Genomic DNA, 21,400 nt, shown 5'->3' with positions numbered 1-21,400 from the left:
CCATTTTCTTCTAGAGATATCAGAAATCATTTCCTTGCTTTCAGATCTTGGTTCCTCCTCTCCAGCACTGCTGCAGACGGTGTTGGTGCTAAGTTCTAGCTTCTCAACCAAGTGCACAGGCCTTAGCCGCTACTTCAAACTTCTCATTCCTGTAATTCCAAATACAACCCTACTGCTTCTCAGCCAATGGCTTTGCTTTCTGTTGCTCAAAGGAAAGAGAGGCAGAGAGGCGGGTTGCTTTCTGATTCCCTCCTCAAAATCTACCTACACTCTACCCACCTTAAACTTTTATAAAGCTCTGGCCTCTGAATGGCTGATATCCCTATTTAAGCTTGCATTCCCTGCAACTTCCTTGGGAATCTCCCATCATCACTTGTCCCTTCTCACTTAACTTTTTCCCTTGATACTGGTCCCTTTGCAGCACATGAAGGGAATTTGTGTTTGTAGGAACATGTTGGGGGTTTGGAGTCTGAATAGGGGCAGGGAAAAAGTACTCTGGATGAGAATGATAATGGGACAGATTTGACTGAGAAGAATTCAAAGATAGGAATGGAGGACTATATAGATGTTGCAAGGGAGTTGTTGAAAAAAGCAAAGTTCCTGGATTGTCTGGACTGTTACCTTTCTCTCTCAATTCCCTCACTAACTCCATCTCTTTTCCTGATTTTCATTCCCCCGCTCTCATGTTGAAAACTTCTAAAACTCCAAGGCAAAATCTGAGTCCTGTAGGAGAATGATGAAAAAGTTCAGACCCTGTAAAGCCACTGAGAGTTGGGTAGTTGAAATGTTACTATACCTTTATTTTGTAAGTAATAGGACTCATTCCTGCCCCACCAAGCTGTCGATCCCTCTCCTAGATGTGCTCTGATGAATCCCACCACTGGGTGCAAGGTGTAGTGGGGCTGCCCATCAGAGGGAGCTAACCCATTCCCTATGGATACATAAGGCCCCATCCAACCAATCAGCTTCTCTCACCAGGAACTTGAATTTGATGGAAGCATGTAGTTAGAACCAAGTTATTCTGACAGCCTCTTGTCGAAGAAATTTCTCTTTAGTTCCTCTTTAGCTTCCATAATTCAAGTTCTTCCTAAGGCTTGACTGTTCAGCTTTTCCTTTAACTGTGAGATAGTCAATATCCTTCTTATTTATTTATTTATTTATTTTTTATTTATTTATTTTAAGAAGTGGGGTACAGGCCAGAGTCATGGTGGTGGGGTGGGGTGAGAAGATTCACCAGAGAGAGCTGGGAGTAGAACAGGCAGATGTACCGAAATACACTACTGAGGGGAGTTGTGGGCAAGACAGGAGAGGTCTGCCATGCCATGTGGGATGCTCCCCTGCTGGCTGGGGATCGAACACGCCCTGCAAAGACCACGTACAGCCTCATAGCTCTGCGCTCAACCCCCTGCACCACCAGGGAGTTCCCAAGATAGTCAATATCCTTTCATCACTTCCATCTCTGTTGTTTTAATCAGGAAAGATTTGTCACTTGCAACCAGAGAATCTTAACTGATAAATATATATAACTCTCCAAAGCTCTTCTGAAGATATTCAAAAAGCAACTGACTTGCTGCCATATGATCTTTTTGCTCCCCCTTTATGAAACACCATCCGGAAAGTACTTTATCCTCTGAGTCTGTAATATCAGTACTATTACTGTACCCATTTTGTAGAGGATGGAATGAAACACTGAAAGATATGGGTATCTACCCAAGGTAGCAGGAATTTTAGTTACTCCATGGCAGTAAAATTCAGTGTAGCCTGAGGAGGTTAATGAAAGAGATCACTTTCTCCATCTGTCTCTATCTCATGTGGTCTGCCACCTCTGCTTCTGCTCCATCTTCCTGCCTTTCTCTGTAGACTGGCTAGATTTCTCACTCATTATTGTTGAAAAAGACTGTGCCAAACCTAACTCTAAATAGTAAATCTCTTCAAACTTCTACCATCAATTATGTTTCTCAGTTTGAAATATTGAGAGAAAATCATTTGTTGCCTGGACAACAGGAGTAGTCTGAAAAGTGTCCTCTCCCCCAAGATATCTACCTCCTAACCCCTGGAACCTGTGAATGTTGCCTTATATGGAGATAGAGTCTTTGCAGAAGTAATTTAAGTTGTGCATTTTAAGTTGGGGAGCTTATCTGGTTGGACCCTAAATGCAATCATGTGTATCCTTATCAGAGTGAGAGATTAGACACGGAAGAGAAAGTGATAGGCAGATGGAGAAAGAGATTGGAATGAGGCAGCCATAGGCCAGGAATGCTTGCAGTCACTAGGAGCTGGAAGGGATAAGAAACAAATTCTTCCCTAGAGCCTCTGAAGGGAGGACAGCTCTGCTCATGCTTTGATTTTGGCCAGTGATGTTGATTTCAGACAATCAGCATCCAGAACTGACAGAATAAGTCTTAAGTCATCAAATTTGTCATAACAGCTACAGGAATCTAATACAACAGCCAATTCTGACCTGCATCAGATGTCTACTCAATGTTCAATCATTCTGTCGAGGGGATGTTAATAGGAAAAATATAGGCACTGGAACCTATTCTCTCAGCAGTGGCTATGAGAAAGAAGTAGGTGATCAACTCTCAGAGAAAGGGCACGGGAGAGGAGACACTTGTGAAATAGTATTACTTGCACAGTGCTATATAGGGTCAAAGTGAAACGGAATCCCTATGGCACAAGCTTGGGGCAAAACTGGCTTTTGCCCAATGCATAAGTGGGGGTATGTGATGGCTTTGTTGGTGTTGCTGGCTCACAGCAAGTACAGCTGGAGGGCAGACTGGCCCAGGCAGCTGGCAGCAGCAGTAGCAGCAGTAGAGAAGTTGAGGAGGTTTCCCTGTCACCACCCAATCATGCTCACTGCCTGTAGGCAGCCCCTCCCCCAGCTGAACTCTGGAGCCCTGGCTCCCCTCTCCTGCAGCACCACCCCAGGGAATGCAGCCTCTCTAGGGCTGCAGTTGCAAACCCTAAACCCTGTGGCACCTGGTGCAGGTCTGCAGGGAGAATTGTGTCCCACTGGGCCAGCACTGTGGCTCCCTGGAGCAGCAAGCAGTAGAACCCCATGGAATACTGAGCTAACATGGTGGGTTCCCAGCAGAGCCCATCCTGCAGCAGCACCTGGACTTGTGTCCCAGCACTGTTGCAAAGTCTATCCCTCCCACCCCCCTGTTCCCCTGTTGCATTATTACACCCAACCCTGCTGAAAAAGAAAAGAATGAGCTGATTGGTACTAAATGGTCCAATCAGTCACTTAGAATTGAAAGTGATCCAATCAGGCTTATAGCTTGGGGAACTTGAAGGGAAATAATAAGGCAGGGCAGGAGCCAGCCTCAGAACAGTCTTTTCCTGGCCTCTGAAGAAAGGAGCAGCATCAGCAGCCAACCTCTGAAGAAGACAAGCATCCAGCATCTGACCACTGAAGAAAGAAGAATTATGCAGTTGGCCTCTGTAGACTGTTGCAGAGTCTCAGCCACTCTATCTGCCTCCAGCCCTGCCTCTAACATGGCATGCAAGGAACATCAATGGCTTGGGTCTGGTGTCTCAAAGCTGTTTATTGTTGGTGTAGACCAACATCTCACAAAGAGCTGTTAACACTGATGTGTCTCACACCGACTCCCAATAAACTGGTAATGATTGGCAGTACTGGATAGAGCTACCCAATACTGGTGACAGGTAACTGGCACTCTGTGTCCAGATCACTTTTGGGAGTTGTCCACTGCTTCTGATCACCCAGCACTGCCTCCTGGTGCTGTTATTTTCTATTGTTGTCTAGTCTAGCATCTGATGCTATCCAGCCTGGCCTACAGACTTTTGTTGTGGTCTGTTGCAGTGTTACCTTAGCCACTCCACTTGTGAGCACCTCCAGCTGGCTGTGTGAGTTGAATCCTGGCCCACTGCTTGCTAATATGCCAGCATCTCTAGGCTCTCATTGGCAGAACAGCACCATCTTGCATGAGTGGCCTTTGTTTTGGGACTACGTTAAGTAAACCCTATTGTTGTTGTTCCCTAAGCCTGAGTGGTCTTGCAATTGAGCACAGGGGTAAGAACCCATAGACAGTGACCTGTCCCCTATGTTGGCACTGTCCTTTGACCTGTATAGCACTGCTATAACACTGTTTCACTTGCATGCATCCCACTGCCACTGCCTGACACCTGTTATCACTTACCACCTAGGCATGAGAGGAGATATTGAGAAGCACAGGCCTTAATGCAGCACCAAATGTAGGCCTTTCTCCTTTCCCACCCAAACAGTTCATAGGTAGACCTCTGACTGGGCAGCCCAGGGAAAACAGGTGAGGTCAGAAGATGATTCTACCTTGTTGAGCTAATCCAAGAAAGTGTTTACCTAACACACATCTTTAACCAAAACTGGTGACAAATTCGTAGCATAGGCACCAATCTGTAGTCCAGGGAAAGATAGGACCAGCACATCCCGGATAGCTAGAAAGACAACAAAAGCATTTAGTCATTTATTCAACAAATGTTTGCTATGCATAGTTATGCACCACCTAGGTGATAAAAAATATACAGCCATCGTCTTCATGGGTTGAGAAAAGTTAAGTAGATAAATGAGCAAAATAATTACAAACAGAGAAAAGGCTATGAAGGAAAGGAGTACGTTTTGGAGACAAAATAAGGTATATGAGTGGATGGAGGAATAGTGGTGGTGGAAATCAGGGTTTGAAATCCAGGTTATATTGGGGAGAGAGACTGTCTGTGAGAAGTTTGACCTAAGAAGTCCATGAGACCCTTAGATTTTAAACCTGGGCGTGCGTGGGAGTAAAGATTTAAGCAGAAAATGCAAATTTGCTACTTAGAACCATGGAAATGAAGGAAAGTCCAGAAAAAAGAGCACACAGGGAAGATGGTATAAGTTTTATCTTTGGCATAGAAAAGCAGATGAAAACCTGATGTGTGTGAGCAAACAATTCACAAGAAACACTCTACAAAATTGCCCGAAATTGTCGCTTCCTGGTTCCGCCTTAGACTACATTTCCCAGGATGCCTTGCGAGCTGCGCGAGACCGGAATTCCTCCCCTCTGCTTCCCGCGCATGTGCCCTCAGGTAATCATGGCGCCCGTCAGAGTCACTGGGTCGTTGCGGAGACTTTTGGCAGGTTCTCGAGGCACGGAAAGGTTCCCTTTGCGGGCCCGAGCTCGGCTCCAGCACGGCGCCCTCCTTCATCCGCTGCCCGGGCCCTGTGGGGCGGGAATGTCACGCCGTCAGCTCGCCTCCGAGGCCGGTAAGTGACCTGCAGGTGTCCATTGCGGCGTTCTCCTGGGATACTGAGCACCGCTAGCCCCAGCTCCTCCTGCAGCGCGCCCCAAGACCCAACGGGCTCTCTTCCGTCTCAGCAGGGCCTGTCCTCACCTCCGTTTGTTTGTTTGTTCCGTTGGTGAACCAACAGTGCCTGCCTGAACTCTGCTCTTTGCGAAGCGCCGCACGAGGTTTAGGGGATACAGCGAACTTAAGACTTGACGCAAGATTTTTCCTTGAAGGATCTCATGGTTCAGTGGGGGAAGTAGCAGTTCATTGTGATATAGGGTAGGGAAATGCCAATAAAAGTAGCGTCCTACTGAAGCCAGTGTGCGCTGTTAATTTAGCCCTTGAACCACCACAGGTTCTTGTCCCAGGACACCGTAAAAGGGGAGTCGCAGGTTTTTTAAATAAGTAAGCAGAGGGAAGCAAACTTTATTCAAGAAAGTAAAGAATAGCTTAAAGAAAGCAAGCAAGGACTCCCAGGTGTGCTGTATCTGGGAGGGGCAAAGAAACCATTATGGGCCCGTCTCAGGGATATTTAAACCCTTTTTCTCTTTTCTAAAATCTCACCATCCTATTTTGTGATTAGTTCTTTCTCCTAGTGGCTACACTCCTCTGAGAAGATATGCCCATTTCCCCAGCTCTTAGAGTTACTCCTTTCACCTACCCCTGTCCAAAGTCTCCTAAAATTTAATGTCCCAATTAGCCTTAAAATTTGCTGCCCTAGAGGCCTCCTTGGTGGTGCAAGGGTAAGTCGCAGCACTATGAAGCTCTCTGCAGCCACTGCAGCACGAGTTCGACCACCTGCCAGGGAGCTATCCACATGGCACAGCAGACCTCTCCTGTCATTCCAGTTGCTGCTCCCCTCACCAGAGTATTTCAGTCAGTCTGCCAGTTCTGTTCCCCACTCTGTCTCAGGTGAATCTTACCCCCTCCCCACCTCTGGTCTGTACCCAGTTTTTGCGTACATAAATAAATAAATCTTTAAAGAAAAATTTATTGCCCTCTGCCCTTATCTCAGAAGCCTCTTTAACTCTCCCAAAGTCCCTGCCTGTACGGTCTCTGAAGCTGCCTAATTAACCCTAACTTGCCCTAGGACTCAATACTAGGTTGAAAGGGCAAGAAAAGTTTCATGGAAGATAGGTAAAGCTGAGACCTGGTTAACCTTGTGAGGGAAAAAACAAGTATTTTAAGCAGAGGAAACAGCATAAGCAAAAGTCCAGAAGTGCGATTGAACACATGTAGTGTGAACCCATCTTGGAAATAGGGTTAATGAGGCTTGGTTATGGCTTTGGATCTAGGTTTGAAAGAACCAATGTTGATTTTCAAATTTCTTTCTGGCTTGAGTAGTTGAGTGGGGAGTAGCCCCACTTATACCAACACAGAGAAGATTAATTGTAGCCACACTTTTTAAATCAGGAAGCAGAGAGGGGAGGTGGAAGAAGCAAAGCCCGGAGTAGATGAGGTGAGGAGATGGAAAGGGAGGCAACTAAATGTCTGCTTTGGACATCAAATTTGAGGTGCCTTTGAGATATCAGTGGCGGTATCCAGTGTGCAGTTAGATACAAGTTGTGAAAGGTCAGGGTAAAGACAGGGTGGGGAAGCTGGGAGAGTGAAGTGGATGACATTGTCTGAGGAGGGAGAAGTGCTGTGTGTCCAGTAAATATGTGCCTGGTACCATAAGGGACCGTTGGTGCCAGAGTATAAGATGGGGTTCAAGCCTGGGAGAGCTCATTGTATAGTTGGGCACATAGAGATGTAAGCAGGCCACCTTAGCCTTTTATAAAATATTTTGCAAGTCACTGGTAAGTTTTAAACATGAGGATGATCTTGATTACATTTTTAAAAATAAGAACAAAGAACGAAGTGAGTGGACTATGATGGTGGAATATGAGTGAGTTGGTGATGGATACACTATGGTGGTAATTCCTGATGGGGAAATTACCATCATAGTGCTGCTAAAATTAATCTTCTCTGTGTTGGTATAAGGGGGGCTACTCCCCACTCAACTACTCAAGCCAGAAAGAAACTTGAAAATCAGCATTGGTTCTTTCAAACCTAGATCCAAAGCCATAACGAAGCCTCATTAACCCTACTTCCAAGATGTCACCTCAATTAAAATTAAAAATAATTTTTTAAAAAGATTTATTTATTCATACAAGAGCTGGGATACAGGCCAGGGATATGGGAGGTGAGAGGATTCATCAGAGACAGAGTGGGAAACAGAATAGGCAGATTCACTGAAATACACTGCTGAGGGGAGCAGTGGACAAGTCAGGAGAGGTCTGCTGCACCACGTGGGTAGCTCCCTGGCCAGGGATCTAACTCGTGCTGCAGTGGCTGTGGCTAGCTTCATAGGTTGCATTTTAACCCTTTGCACCACCAGGGAGGCCCAATTAAAAATACTTTTATCAGTTTTATTGAGATATAATCTATATCTCAGCAGTGTATAAGTGTAAGCTGTACAGCATGGTGATTTTGCTTATGTATATTATGAAGTTATTGCCACAGTAAGAGTTAACAACCATCCTCTCATATATACACAAAAAGGAATATAAGGTTTTCCTCTTGTGATGAAAATGTTTAGGTTTTACTCCCTTAACTTTCCTATATTCCATAGAGGAGTGTTAACTGGTCATCATGTTATTACATCTCTAGTACTTATTTATCTTAGGACTGTCAATTTTTTCCTTTTGGTCTCCAGTTCTGTTTTCCTTAATCCATTTCTCCTTTTCCCACTCTCTGCTTCTGGAACTCACAGATCTTATCTCTTTGTTTTTCTTTTTTAAAAAAAAAATGTTTTAAGTTTCCACATATAAGTAAGATCACAGAGTATTTGTCTTTCTCTGTCTACTTAATTGATTTAACGTAATGTCAGCAGGGGCCATCCATGTTGCAAATGGCAGGATCCCGCTTCTCCTTTCCCTTCTTTTAAAGGCCAAATAATAGTCCATCTCTCTCACACACACATATGCACACACACACACACACACACACACACACACATCCCTCCACACTTCTCTATCCATCTTCAGCTGTTGATGAACGCTTCGGTTGTTAACATGTCTTGGCTATTGTAAATAATGCTGCTATGAACACAGTGATACAGACATCTCTTTAACATAATTTTGTTTCCGTCAACTATATTCCCAGAAATGGAATTGCTAAATTACATGGTAATTCAGTTTTCAATTTTTAGTTCTTATTTCCATAGTGGCTTATTAATTTATAATCCCACCAAAAGTGCACAAGGTTCCCCCTTTTCTCCACATCATCGCCAGTGCTTGTTATTTCTTCTCTTTTGAACAGTGTGAGGTGATACCTCATTGTGGCTTTAGTTTGCAATTCTCCAATGATTAGTAGTGTTGAGCATCTTTTTGTGTACCTGTTGGCCATTCATGTACCTTCCTTGGGAAAATGTCCATTAAAGTCCTTTAAATTGGATTATTGAAGGTCGGGGGGTGTTCTTTGAAAGCTTTAAGATGTTCCTTCTAAGAAGAAAAACAGTGCCAGGCCCCATCTAGAGAGTGGGAAACTACCTGTCTTGGATTATTTGGGGTTTCTTTTTGTTGCTGTTGTTATTGAGTTGTATGAGTTCTTTATTTTGAACATTAGCCCTTTGTCATATATGTGGATTGCAATTTTTTTTTTTTTTTTTTTTTTTTACTATTTTGTGGGTTGACTTCATTTTGTGCTTTAATTTTGTTTCATTTGCTGTGCAGAAGTTTTTAAGTTTGAGGTAATTCTACTTTTTAGATACTTTTTATTTTGGTGCTAATGCTTTAGGTGTCAACCATACAAAAGATTTTTGCTAAGACTCATGTCGAGGAATTTTTTTCTGTTTTCTTCTAGGACTTTTATGACTTCTGGTCTTTTGAGTTTTCAATGCATTTCTAGTTAAATTTTGTGGATGGTGTAACTTATGGTTTTATTTTATTCCATTACATGTGAATGTCCAGCTTTTTTCAACACCAGTTGTTGAAGAGACTGTCTTCTTCATTGAGTATTCTTAGCTCCTTTGTCAAATATTAGTTGGCCTTACATGCATGGGTTTATTTCTGGGCTCACAATTCCGTTTGCATTGGTTTATGTGTCTGTGTTTATGCCAGTATCATACTGTTTGATTAGTATATCTTTGTAATAGAGCTTGGAATCAGAATGTCTGATTTCTTCCATTTTCTTTTTCAGGATTGCTTTGGCTCTTCAGGGTCTTTTTTTTTTTTTTTTTTTTTTAAAGATTTATTTATTTATTTATACAAGCACTGGGCACAGTCAGAAGCGCGGGAGGGCGAGAGAATTCACCGAGCCAGAGCAGGGCACAGAGCAGGCAGAAGGACCGAGGTACACCGCTGAGGGGAGCAGTGGGCGGCAGGAGAGGTCCACGCGCCATGCGGGACCCTCCGCCTGTGGCCGGGGAGCAGCCGGGGATCGAACTGGTGCTGCAGAGGCTGCGGGCAGCTTCGCAACCCAGCACTCAACCGCTGCGCCACCGGGGAGGCCCTCTTCAGGGTCTTTTGTGGTATAAATTTCTGTGAAAAATGCCATTGGTTAGGATGGCATTTTAACAGTTCTCTATGGACACTTATTTGTATTTTCTTCAAATTTTTTCATCATTGTCTTAAAATTTTCAATATGGATATCATTCAATTCATTGGTTAAATTTATTACTAAGTATTTTATTGTTTTGATGCTTTCGTTAATAGAATCATTGTCTTACAAAGGAAGAGGTGAATAGCAAGGATTTTTTTTCCTGATGGCAGTAGAAATAGAGGTTAGGCAAAGGGATACACAAACTGCATAAGACGAGCTGAGATCTGCTTCTCTCCTGTCGAAGGTTCTTCCATGACACCACGTGTCTCTTCAGCATTAGGTCCAGAGATCCAGGCTTCTCTTTCCTGTGCAACCCCTTAACCTAGAATTTCCATTTTTTTCTGTGGCCTCTTCTGGCCCCTGGGAATCCTTCTTTGACCCTACCATGCTCTTCTTTGCTCTATGTATAGTTCCTTCCTCTGTCATTACCCCAGCCTCCCTCTCCCCTGAACACCTCCCTTGTATGTAGCACTTACACCGAGGAGTGTCATGGTAGATTGGAATTGATGTAGGCTCTGCAACCAGAAAACTTTAATTTAAATCCTCACTTCGTCACTTAATAACTAGCTGTCTTTAGGCAGGATCCAGTGTCATTTATAAAATTAGGATGTCTATACTTATTTTCTGGGTTGTAAGTATTCCTAAAAATGTTTGTCATATTTGGCATGTAGGTATGCAAATGGTAGCAACCATTGTTATTAATATTATTACATAAATTACTTTTCTCCTGTTGCTTCCTCCAACAGACTTTGAGTGCCCTTTGGGTAGAAACTGTGTCATCATTATAGTGAATACTTAGCAAACTTTAAATGAAGGAATCAGTGAATCTCATAGTATTAGACTTAGGCATATTGAGGTGGACACTGTGCTGATAATTTCTATTGTTAACTTACTTTTCTATTTACGGGCCTTATTGGCTTGTTATTTTTGTCATCTTATTTACTAAAATTCATTTTAACAGAATCTGGTAGCTTAGAGATCAAGAAACCTACCTTTATGGATGAGGAAATCCAAAACATACTAATCAAGATGACAGGCTTGAATCTACAGAAAGTTTTTAAGCCAGCTATACAAGAACTGAAGCCGCCAACCTATAAGCTGATGACCCAGGCACAACTGGAAGAGGTATGTAAATGCAGAGATATCAGTAGAATACCTTTCTTTAAAGGGCTAAATGATATTTCCAGAGGCCCCTCTAGATATCGATAGCTTCTGTTCCTATGACTACAGTCACTAGTGAGTGCTTTGTGGAAGACACTTTGATATATGAACATATGAAGCATTTTGCTCTTTCTACTTCAAAGTAGAAGTCATTGTGAAAAGTTCAAATTTCCAATAGTATATCATATGAAGGGGGCAAGTCCCCCTTTCATCTCTCAGAGGTAACCAATGTTAGCAGTATGGCATGGAGCCCTGTGGTCAGTGGTTAAGAGCAGGAGCCTAGGTTCTGGCATTGAATTGCCTGGGTTCAAATCCCAGTACTACAACTTCCTGGTAATTTATAGCAGGTCTTTGAATAATATCTTTTGTTCAACATCATTTCACTATGAAGTTGATGAGAAGATAAAAAATCCCAGCCTACATTGAACAAAACAACGTTATTTTAGGACATGCTTTTCTTAAACATTTCACTTGAAGTCACAGTTCCCAAGAACCTATCAACATTGAGGATGTAGCATACATAACAATTATGTGCCTGTTTTTTCATAAAATGAGATGAAACCACCTACTCATTAGGTATTTGTGGACATTAAATGAGCCAAGTACATTCAGAGTATTTGAACAATATCTGGCACATAGTAAGCATCCAGTAAATGCAATAGTTTATTCTATTTCAAGCTTTTGTGGCCTGGTTCTACTCAGAGCATTCCTTTGTGTTTTGACAATGGTTGAGCTTGTAGTTGATCCTTTCAGGCATACCACAGAAGCAGAGTCCACAGCCTGAGATTCATGACAACAGCAAAACTCTTTGTAATCCTTAGAATTTTTTATTAATTTCTGCTTTTGTCAGATGATATTTTGATTTGTAACCTTGTGACTTAAATATTTTATTTCATCAGGCTACAAGACAGGCAGTTGAAGCAGCTAAAGTACAATTAAAAATGCCACCAGTTCTGGAAGAGCGAGCACCCATAAATGATGTATTAGCTGAAGATAAGATTTTGGAAGGAACAGAAACAACCAAATACGTGTTTACAGATATATCATATAGCATACCACACCGGGTGAGTATGTGTCTAATAAATAGCAAAATGATCTTTATTTGAAGTAGTGTGGATATGGGCTTGAGGATAAGGGTCAACATTATGTGACTCAGCTATCTCCGATGCTTTCAAACCAGAGTTCCTATGACTGGGTGAGACCTTCTGCAAGATAGAGCAAAAGGAAGAAGAGAAATACAAACCAGCCCCACAACTTCCTTGCAGATTATGGACACAGTATATTCAAATTGATTGCAAAGAAAGGTGCTGAGACAAAACAAGGGTTTATAGACAGAAACCTACCTTCAAATTACAAAAAGGCAGAAAACATGAAGGCAGTGGGAAAAGGGAGATTCTCTGCCTAAGTTACACTAATTTTTTTTTTTTAAAGATTTATTTATTATGCATGCAAGAGCTGGGGTACAGGCCAGAGGTGTGTATGTGGGGGAGGAGGGGTTGTGTGTGTGAGAGAGAGTATTCACCAGAGACAGAGCAGGGAATAGAACAGGCAGATTGACCAAAATACACTGCTGAGGGGAGCCGCGGGTGAGACAGGAGAGGTCTGCTGTGCCATGTGGGTTGTTCCCTGGCAGGCCAGGGATCCAACTGCTGCAGAGGCTGTGTACAGCTTCACAGGCTGTGTCTTAACCCTTGCACCACCAGGGAGGCTCATACACTAATTCTTTAGTTGAAGCTTTTGAAAGGATGGAAGTTTTCTTTTCCGTAAATTTTTGATGAGGCCAAAAAAACCCAGACTTTCCAAAGGATATTCACATTCTTGAATTTGCAGTAAGAGTGTAAGGTTTCCCTAGATAGTTTTCAGACATATTGCTTGTTCTGTTGTAGTTTTTGGTCTCTAGCCCCTCTTCCCTTGATTGCCAGTTCCAAAAGAACACTTGCACTTTAAAAATACATTTTTTTCTGTTTGAGCCTTTTCAAGTAAAGATTAATTCACAACTAGACCCACAAAAATGCAGTAGAATGCAACCTAATGCTAGGGCTGGGAGGATTGCCCCATATTAATCTCTATATCATATATGATTGTGGTTAGAAGACATGATTTGTACAGTGCCCATGTCTGTACATCGGCCATTTGTGTATACTTGATATAATGAACACGAGTCACAGAGTTTTGTATTAATTAGAATTCTTGCTTTGGAGTGCTTTAATACATGTTTTCAGTGGCTTTGAAGGCTGATGTGGGTGCTTTCTATTACATAACCTAAAAGGGAAAAAGGAACTTAGAATTAAAATTACCAATATTCTTTTGAGGAATAATTGTGTTATTTTAGCATCTGCTACTTTTTTTCTTATCTGGAGTGTCTGATTAAAGTTTTAATTATGTTATCCTCAAACCACACTCAGAGACTTTTAACCTCTAAAAACTTAGGAATCACCACTATTTGGTTAATTTTAACATTAATTAGATGTATATCAAGTATCTGCTTCATTCAGAGCTCTATGTCTCTCTAGGTGATACAAAGACTGTGCTTTTCAACTTCTTTAAATGGAAGAAATCAGTATCTGGAAAGTGTCAAAAATCTTGATAAGTAGCTAGTTAAATTGTACAGTGTTTAGATTTCAGAGGAGGATGCAATCCCATGGTCTGGGGTTTGATAGAAGATGTCAGAGGCATGTGGACCAGTCAGTCTTTGACATATTTATGTTTCTTGAGAAATCCTAGAGGTTCAGAATTAAGACGCCACATTCTTAAGATTGTTACTTTTATCCCAGGGACTTTAACCATAGATCTTAGAGTAGTGAAATCCGTTTGGGTGAGAGTTTGGGGTAGAGAAATGAATTTGTAAAGGTCATGTAGCACTTCTTTCCTTCAAAATGGATTTAGATAACTCTCAGATCAGGCTTTTCAGTTGAACCATTTTTTGTGTTGAACTGTAGTTGACACTGTGAATACTTTCATTGTAGATTTTTGATTAAGAGGCACAGCTGTAGTGAAGGAATTATCAAATCTTGCCAAATCTTTGTTGTTTAAAATTATTAAAATCATACATGATTGAATTTTATGATTTTAGTTGCATTTTATGTTGATTGCAAATTACTCTTATAATGGTGCTTAGTGGGACAGTGCAACTCAAAATAAATCTTCACAAACTCATCCTAGATTTTGTTTTCTATATCAGGAGCGTTTTATTGTTGTCAGAGAACCAAGTGGCACACTACGCAAAGCCTCTTGGGAAGAACGAGACCGGATGATACAAATTTATTTCCCAAAAGAAGGTCGCAGAGTTTTAACACCAATAATTTTCAAGGAAGAAAATCTGAAGGTAAGGTGACTTTGGTTTCATAGAGTCAGTGTTGGTGGCTTCTTTGTTGAACTAGTTGATTTTTTTGCTGCTGGACATTTGACTTTGATATAAACATAAACATTTCTAATAACTCCATTAGTGATCTGTCTAGTAATTGGCTGAGATTTGAATCCAGGTATGACAATTTCAAAACTGATGGTCTTTGTGTGTACCATGATGGGCACAGCCACGACCTGTTCATGGATGAATAGGCCTGTCATGGCATCAAGGACAAGTGTTGAGCTTTCCTGTTTATTTCATCTAATTCCAACTCTCCTGTGGTGTTTTAGAACATGTATAGCCAGGACCGGCATGCTGATGTCCTCAATCTCTGTGTTGCCCAGTTTGAGCCAGATTCTGCTGACTATATCAAAGTAAGTATATTTTTGTAGTTTGTAAGTGTGGGCTTAAGTATGGTTATGAGTAAGATTTTTAATCTAGCACAGTGAGTTATAAGCTTTGATAACAAGGAGAAGAGAAGAGATATACTTAAACATCTCTTGAGTACCTGATGTATCTCAGATACTTTATCCTTACAGAAACCCTTGAGTTAATTATGGTTGAGAGAACTTAGAAAATTTAAGTAGCTTGCTGAAAGTTGCACAGGTAGTAAGTCAGGATCCAAACTTCACAGCAAAGCCTATTCTCTAATTTATCATACAGAAACAAGTTATTTACAGAAATTTGCCAAAATGTTGTGTATGTCCTACAGTTCAGTTTAGTAAGCAATAATGTAGTGCCTTTGTGTACAAGTTATTGTAGGGAGTATAGGTGATGACATAAACTAGAATAGAGTGTGCTATGTCAAAGCTTATAGTCCAGAAATGATTGTGGAGAAGGGTGCTAGGTAAGTATATAACCAATTATTTTAGGTCTAAGATGTTAGGTACTAAAAAGGAGGTTACAGAATACTGTCAGGAAAGGCTTCAGAGGAGTCTTGAAGAGGGTTCTAGGAGGACAGGAAACATTGGGGCAGAAGGGTGTTTCAGAGGGAGCAATACCAACAACAGGGAACAAACAACAAAGTACGCTTGAGAAATGGCCATTCGTAGGGTTTGCTTGCATATATGGGGAAGTGGCTTAAGGTTGAGTTAGTAAGGTAGAGGGGCCCAATCACTGGGCTGAGGAATATAGACTTAACTCAGCAGAACTTTTAAGAGCCTTTTGAACACAAGAATATACCCTGATTAAAGTCTTCATTTAAGAATATCAGTCTACACTGGGGTAGTTGATGGGCTAGAGGCCAGGAAGAGAGGAGTGAAAGAATGTTCTTGATATTTTTTTTTCCCCGAGATAAAAAAATGGTAGTCCATTACTTCCAGAGGTCTATATACATGTAACCTACACTTCATAAATAGCGCTTGACTACTGAAAAGTAATTGATACGGCTATATTTGGCAGATTGGTTCTACTCACACTTCTACAAGGGTTGGTGTAAATTTTATCGATTGATGATAGTGGAGACAGTATAAATAGACCTGGTTCTGGGCAGCACTCATGCTAGTAAATGTGTTCAGTAATGTTGCTCACTTATTTTCTGGTTTCTGAAAAATTGTATTTTATGTGGATAGATTCATCATCAAACCTACGAAGATATAGATAAACATGGAAAGTACGACCTTTTACGTTCAACAAGACACTTTGGTGGAATGGCTTGGTATTTTGTAAATAAGAAGAAGATTGATGGTTTACTTATTGACCAGATTCAGAGAGATTTGTAAGTATGATCTTGGTTAAGTAAAAGAGTAATTATTAATGTCACAGTAAATCTGTATGTAACTGGTATTTTCCCAATGATAAGTGTATTGTCCAGTGATGAATAGCTCTTACCTCCATTTGTTTATGGGTTTGTTCTTCCAACATAGCCCAGTTTTCTCAGTTGTTGTTGTGTTCTGTAAAGAGGGCTGTATTCTTTTGAAAAGATTAAAAGTGACTTTGGATCTCTACTGTATATCCTGGATATCCAATTTCCCCTGATGTCACTGATGATCCTGGCTATCAGTGAACCAAGATACTCAAAGGGGATCAAATAGAAAATGTAAAATAGACTTAAGGTCTGGTGGGTATCTGTTGTCTGGTAAGACTGCTTCTAAAGTTTTTCAGTAAAAGTCATTTAGTTTATGAAAATAGTCTTTCCTTTGAGATCCCTTGCTTTTGTAAGATTTTTAAGTCAATGGAAAAAGTTACGATTTTTTTCAAAGAATGTCTTTTATATTTTACCATGCAAATTGCTGTGCTTCCAGGCTTGTAAGTTGAAATAATAATTGTACTTTATAACTTGGGATAAATTTGAGCATCTTTCTATGGCTTGGGTTTGAAAGACCAAATGACAAGGACAGAACCTTTTTCCATGAAAAGCCCTTGCTTTACTGAAAGTCTGAATTACAAGAAGAGAGTTCAGTGATTGTTGCCACCTTCAGACTGCAAGGAGTTTTGACTCAGAGTACCCTCCATGTAGTCTGAGCCATTTACACAAAGATAAAACATTTGCAACGAGAAGCTTCCATAGGCATTATCTAAGAAATATGGCACAAATTTGGAAACAGGACATCAGAAATAGCACTCCCAGTGGTAGCTGATTTCCAGGTCTCTGACTTCACCAGCATAGGTAGTATAATCCAGTTCAGTAGGTAGAGATATACCTTATCTCACATAAGCAGGGGCTTGCTGGTGGCTATAAGGATGCTCAAGGATGACTTACTTTTAGGTGAATTAACAGTTTTATCACCTGTGAAGGTATTTTCCATTGAGTTTCTCAAAGGTAATCATTCTGAAACTATTATAAAAACATTTTTTGGGGTGAAAATCAGAACAGAAACATATGACTTTGAGAATTACTTTATCAAGATGTACAAATATGTGATATTATTGTAATAATTATCATATGTAAGGTTTGTATCTGAAGCAGTTTATGTGCCTTTTGGGAGAGAAATTTGAGTACTTAACTAACTTTTCCTGCTCTGCAGAAGTAAAACAGGTTCTGTAGGAATTCTGAACAGGACAGCTTGCTGCAAAACCCAGTTTAGAAGGTAGAGGGTGCAAGTACTCAGTGAGCAGAGCCCAGGCCAGAATTGGGATTTTGTATGTTTGTTTCAGATTCAAGTCCCACTGTTTGTTTTGAATTGAAAATTTTTAAAAACATTTATTTTTGTGCATACAAGAACTGGGGTATAGGCTAGAGGTGTAGGGGGTGAGAGAATTCACCAGAGACAGAACAGGGAACAGGCAGATTGACTGAAATACACTGCTGAGGGGAGCAGTGGGTGAGTCAGGAGAGGTCTGCTGTACCATGTGGGTAGCTCCCTGGCCGGGGACCGAACTTGTGCTGCAGAGGCTGTGGACAGCTTCATAGGTTTCATCTTAACCCCTTGAGTCACCAGGGAGACCCTTGAATTGAAATTCTTTTAAAGTCTTTTTGAATAAGGAAATTAATTTGCTTTTAATTTTTAGGTACACACTAGGTATGAAGCTAACTTGTTCTGTGAGATGCAAACATTATACTTTAACATGAAAGTAATGAAGCCCTAAACATAACCAATATATAGAAACCTAGTTAAGCTGATAACATGCCTAAGCTATAAAGGGATGCACTTTCATTTGTCACATTTGTTCACATTTCTTAGATTATGACAATCACGATAGATTTGTAACGAGTATTTTAAATCCGCCCCCTCTCCCTGGGAAAATTTTACTGCATGAGTAGATCTGGTTTCTCAGTTATCCCCAAATATGGCCTTTATGGTGGATGGTCCTTGGGGTAGAACCACAGCATCAGAGAATTTCCCTAAAGTCACAATGGCCGAGAAATTCTTTCCTATTCCCAGCACCACCCCACTCTTTACCCTCTAAGTCAGCTATTAAGAAAATAAGGAAGGTTGAAGAGTGATGGCTAGAGAAGCAATGGATTAGGATACCCTCACCTCTACCCCCAACTGAAAGCCAGTAGCTAAAGTGTACACAGCAGAAGCACCAGCACTTCGGGTTATTTTTATATATTCCTTCAGCTGCGAGGTGTCAAATAGTAGGGTCTTGACTCTGTGAGAAGACAGTGATTGTTTGGTTTGGGGAAGTCTAGGGAAGTTTTTTGTTTTTAAAAATCTATTTATTCATACAAGAACCGGGGTAAAGGCCAGATGTGAGGAGGGTGAGAGGATTCACCAGAGACAGAGTGGGGAACAGAACAGGCAGACTGATGAAATACACTGCTGAGGGGAGCAGCGGGTGAGACAGGAGAGGTCTGCCCCACCATGTGGGACCCTTGCTGGCTGACCGGGATCGAACTGGCGCTGCAGAGACTGCGGACAGCTTCACAGCGCGGCGCTCAACCACCTGCACCACCAGGAGAGGCCCAGGAAGTTTTAATGTTAAAGAAAATTGTTTATGTTTCTGAAAAGTTAACTACAAACTTGAATTCTTGTTCTGGCTTCATCATAAAGTTGTGTGACACTAAAGTTAAGACTGCTGAAGTAGACCAGACTTTCCTTCTGTCTGATGTGCATCATTTCAGTAGGATGTTAATTTTTAACTAAGGGTTTCCTGTGAATAGACAGGTGACCTGAGGGCCTTTTCTTGGACTCCCAGGCTGCCACCTGTAGAGGCATTTAGCCTGATTCAGATTCTCAATAAAAACTCCTCGCCAGATGTCACTGCTGATGTACTCCTAGGCAAGTGGCTACAACCCCCATGGTCATCCCCATGGCCACTAGCCTCTGGCTTACATGGGCTGAAGACACATTCCTGCTTCTGGGTTGGAAGACTTTATTATCTGCTATTGAAATGGGCCAGCCAGGAAATCACAAACCATTAAGGATACTGTTTAAGAAGTGATGCTTTCTTTCCAAAAATAGTCATATTTTGAATATATTCACATCCATAAATTGGCACTGCCTGTAGTGATTCCTGTTCTATCTTGGAGTTGGTATGAAGCCTAGACTAGCAAATTTCCCCCAAAATTTTAGTATATAACTGAAGCCTTAAAATTTTTTTTCCTAGCGCAAGGAAAGTTTGAAACGTAATCTAGTTTGAAGTTGGCCCACTTTTATAGGACTGTGAAGGAAATGAAGAAAAGCCCTTGGTAACACTAAGCCCCTTTCTACTCCAGAGTTGAAGATGCCACCAGCTTGGTGCAGCTGTATCACATCCTCCATCCAGATGGCCAGTCAGCCCAGGCGGCCAAGGAGCAGGCTGCAGAGGGATTACAATTAATTAAGGTAAAGGACTTTTTTCATTGGCTTTTGTGTGGTAACTGAATTGGGAAGAATTCTGAAGTGGTCATATTTAATGTTAACAGATCTGTGAGTATGGAACACGTGGGGTCTTGGAAACAGGGATAGACCCCCTGTATTTCTTCAGCCTGGATGACTGAAACAGAAGGGATGGGGCAGAGGGGCTGCAGCTGAAGCCCAAGAAGTTCACATAGTGGGCAGCAGCCCATTGCTTTTTGGAGTACCGGCATCTCAGGTGGTCAGGTCACCACAGGGCCGGGTGCAGGACTAGGAAGCACACGTCCCCAGTGCAGCTTCCTGTCCCAGTGTGATCGCTGCCCAGATGTCCAGAGGGGAGAGGATGGAGCTTGTAGCACAAGCGTCACTGTTATTGTTGTTTTGGAATTACGTAACTCTAAACTGTGGACTAACAGATTTCTCTAAAAATGTTGAGAGTTGACATTTTTTCAGGGAGGATCACTATATAATTTTCGCCTCTTCTAGTGCTCATAATAGACATGGTTTTGTGACTCTGCCTCTATCCCAATATTAGTTCATGCATACTGTACAGCAGTTATAAGGCTTCTCAGGGTAAAACTGCCAGTGATGAAACCTAAGGAAAGAGAAACTACAGAATTAATTTTGATTTTCTGTGATAATCCTGATAGGGCCAAATACTTCTGGAGGAAACATTATTTAAAGTGAAGAATTAGTTTGCTAAATTTTATCCTCCAGATGCTTATCTTGAACCTAATGGTTTTCACCTTGATTTAGCAGGAGTTGCAATGTCAGGTTTTTTTTTTTTTCTGATAATAGTCCAAGAGACAGATAGTAGGATAAGTCTGGTGTTTAAAATTAGTGTTGCTTGCACTGTTTTGGATAGTTTCCAGTTGACATAGCATGCTTATTGTTTTATAATCAGAAAAATTATGAAACTAGGAAGACCTTAACTGGAACTTTTCTAGTATAGAAAATTATTGTCTCAAAACTGAAAACTTTATAAATAGTATATATTCCATTGCTTTAAAACTTTTTTTTTTTTTTTTTTTAATTTAAACAGGTCTTTGCAAAAACAGAAGCACAGAAGGGAGCATATATAGAATTAACACTGCAAACTTATCAAGAAGCATTCGTTAGCCGCTCTGCATCTTCCTGAAAATTTTTTTTAAATAAATTACATTTTACTAATTATGAAATAGTTTTCTCTGTTAATGCTGAGCTGAATGTTTAGAAATGTCACAATTAATAGGTACTGCTTTGGCATTCCCTTTGAACTTCTATTTTCTAATTCCAAATAATGTCTTAACAAAAACACAAAGGAAAACTGGTTACTTGTTACTACTTCATTCACTTTCCTAGGCTACAGGTAGATTTGAGTGCCTAGTTAGGAATTCCTCTGATCATATAAGTGCAGTGTGAAAATAAAAGTATTATGCCTTTTGGATTAACAGACAGGCCAAAGGTCATGTGAACAGAGCCCAGAGTAGTGAGGTCAGAGGGGTTGGAGATTCAGAAGTGAATCTAGTAACAGGTAGCTTGTAGACAAAATCAGGGCCAGAATCCAAATTACACAGACTGGGGGGAATAAGCAATGAGGTAAAAGAAAAAGGGTTTAGAAAATTATAGTAAGGATAGTCAGTTCTAAGAAAAATGTGATTGAGGGCCTCCCCAGTGGTGCAGCAGGTTGAGCGCAGCTCTGTGAAGCTGTCCACAGCCTCTGCGAGTGGGTTCGATTCCCGGCTGGCCAGGGGGAGTCCCACATGGTGCAGCAGACCTCTCCTGTTGTGCCGCTGCTCCCCTCAGCAGTGTATTTAGGTCGTCTACTGTTCTGCTCCCCACTCTG

General features: G+C 41.3%; 1 protein-coding gene across 1 annotated transcript; it reads left to right on the top strand.

Annotated features, from left to right (window-relative positions):
- The first annotated feature begins 5,044 nt into the window (after positions 1 to 5,044).
- Positions 5,045 to 20,745, top strand: MRPS22 (mitochondrial ribosomal protein S22). Its single transcript, XM_037525892.1, has 8 exons — positions 5,045 to 5,239; positions 10,808 to 10,971; positions 11,907 to 12,071; positions 14,189 to 14,332; positions 14,644 to 14,727; positions 15,925 to 16,070; positions 19,455 to 19,563; positions 20,618 to 20,745. Exons 1-8 carry the CDS (start codon positions 5,050 to 5,052, stop codon positions 20,711 to 20,713), a joined length of 1,098 nt encoding a protein of 365 aa, XP_037381789.1. The 5' UTR covers positions 5,045 to 5,049; the 3' UTR covers positions 20,714 to 20,745.
- The last annotated feature ends 655 nt before the right edge of the window (positions 20,746 to 21,400 follow it).

The sequence above is a fragment of the Talpa occidentalis genome, unplaced genomic scaffold, assembly GCF_014898055.3.
Source record: "Talpa occidentalis isolate TD23 unplaced genomic scaffold, MPIMG_talOcc4v2.1 talOcc4.4, whole genome shotgun sequence".
Classification (NCBI taxonomy): Eukaryota; Metazoa; Chordata; class Mammalia; order Eulipotyphla; family Talpidae; genus Talpa; species Talpa occidentalis.
The sequence above is the reverse complement of the archived record's forward strand: the minus strand, read 5'-3'. Positions and strand labels throughout refer to the sequence as shown.

Excerpts from the sequence above, each read along its gene's own strand:
- MRPS22 (XM_037525892.1), top strand. The coding sequence starts at position 5,050 with ATGTGCCCTCAGGTAATCATGGCGCCCGTCAGAGTCACTGGGTCGTTG. Across the intron at positions 10,972-11,906 it reads CCCAGGCACAACTGGAAGAG|GCTACAAGACAGGCAGTTGA; the intron begins GTATGTAAATGC and ends TTATTTCATCAG. Across the intron at positions 14,333-14,643 it reads TCAAGGAAGAAAATCTGAAG|AACATGTATAGCCAGGACCG; the intron begins GTAAGGTGACTT and ends GTGGTGTTTTAG.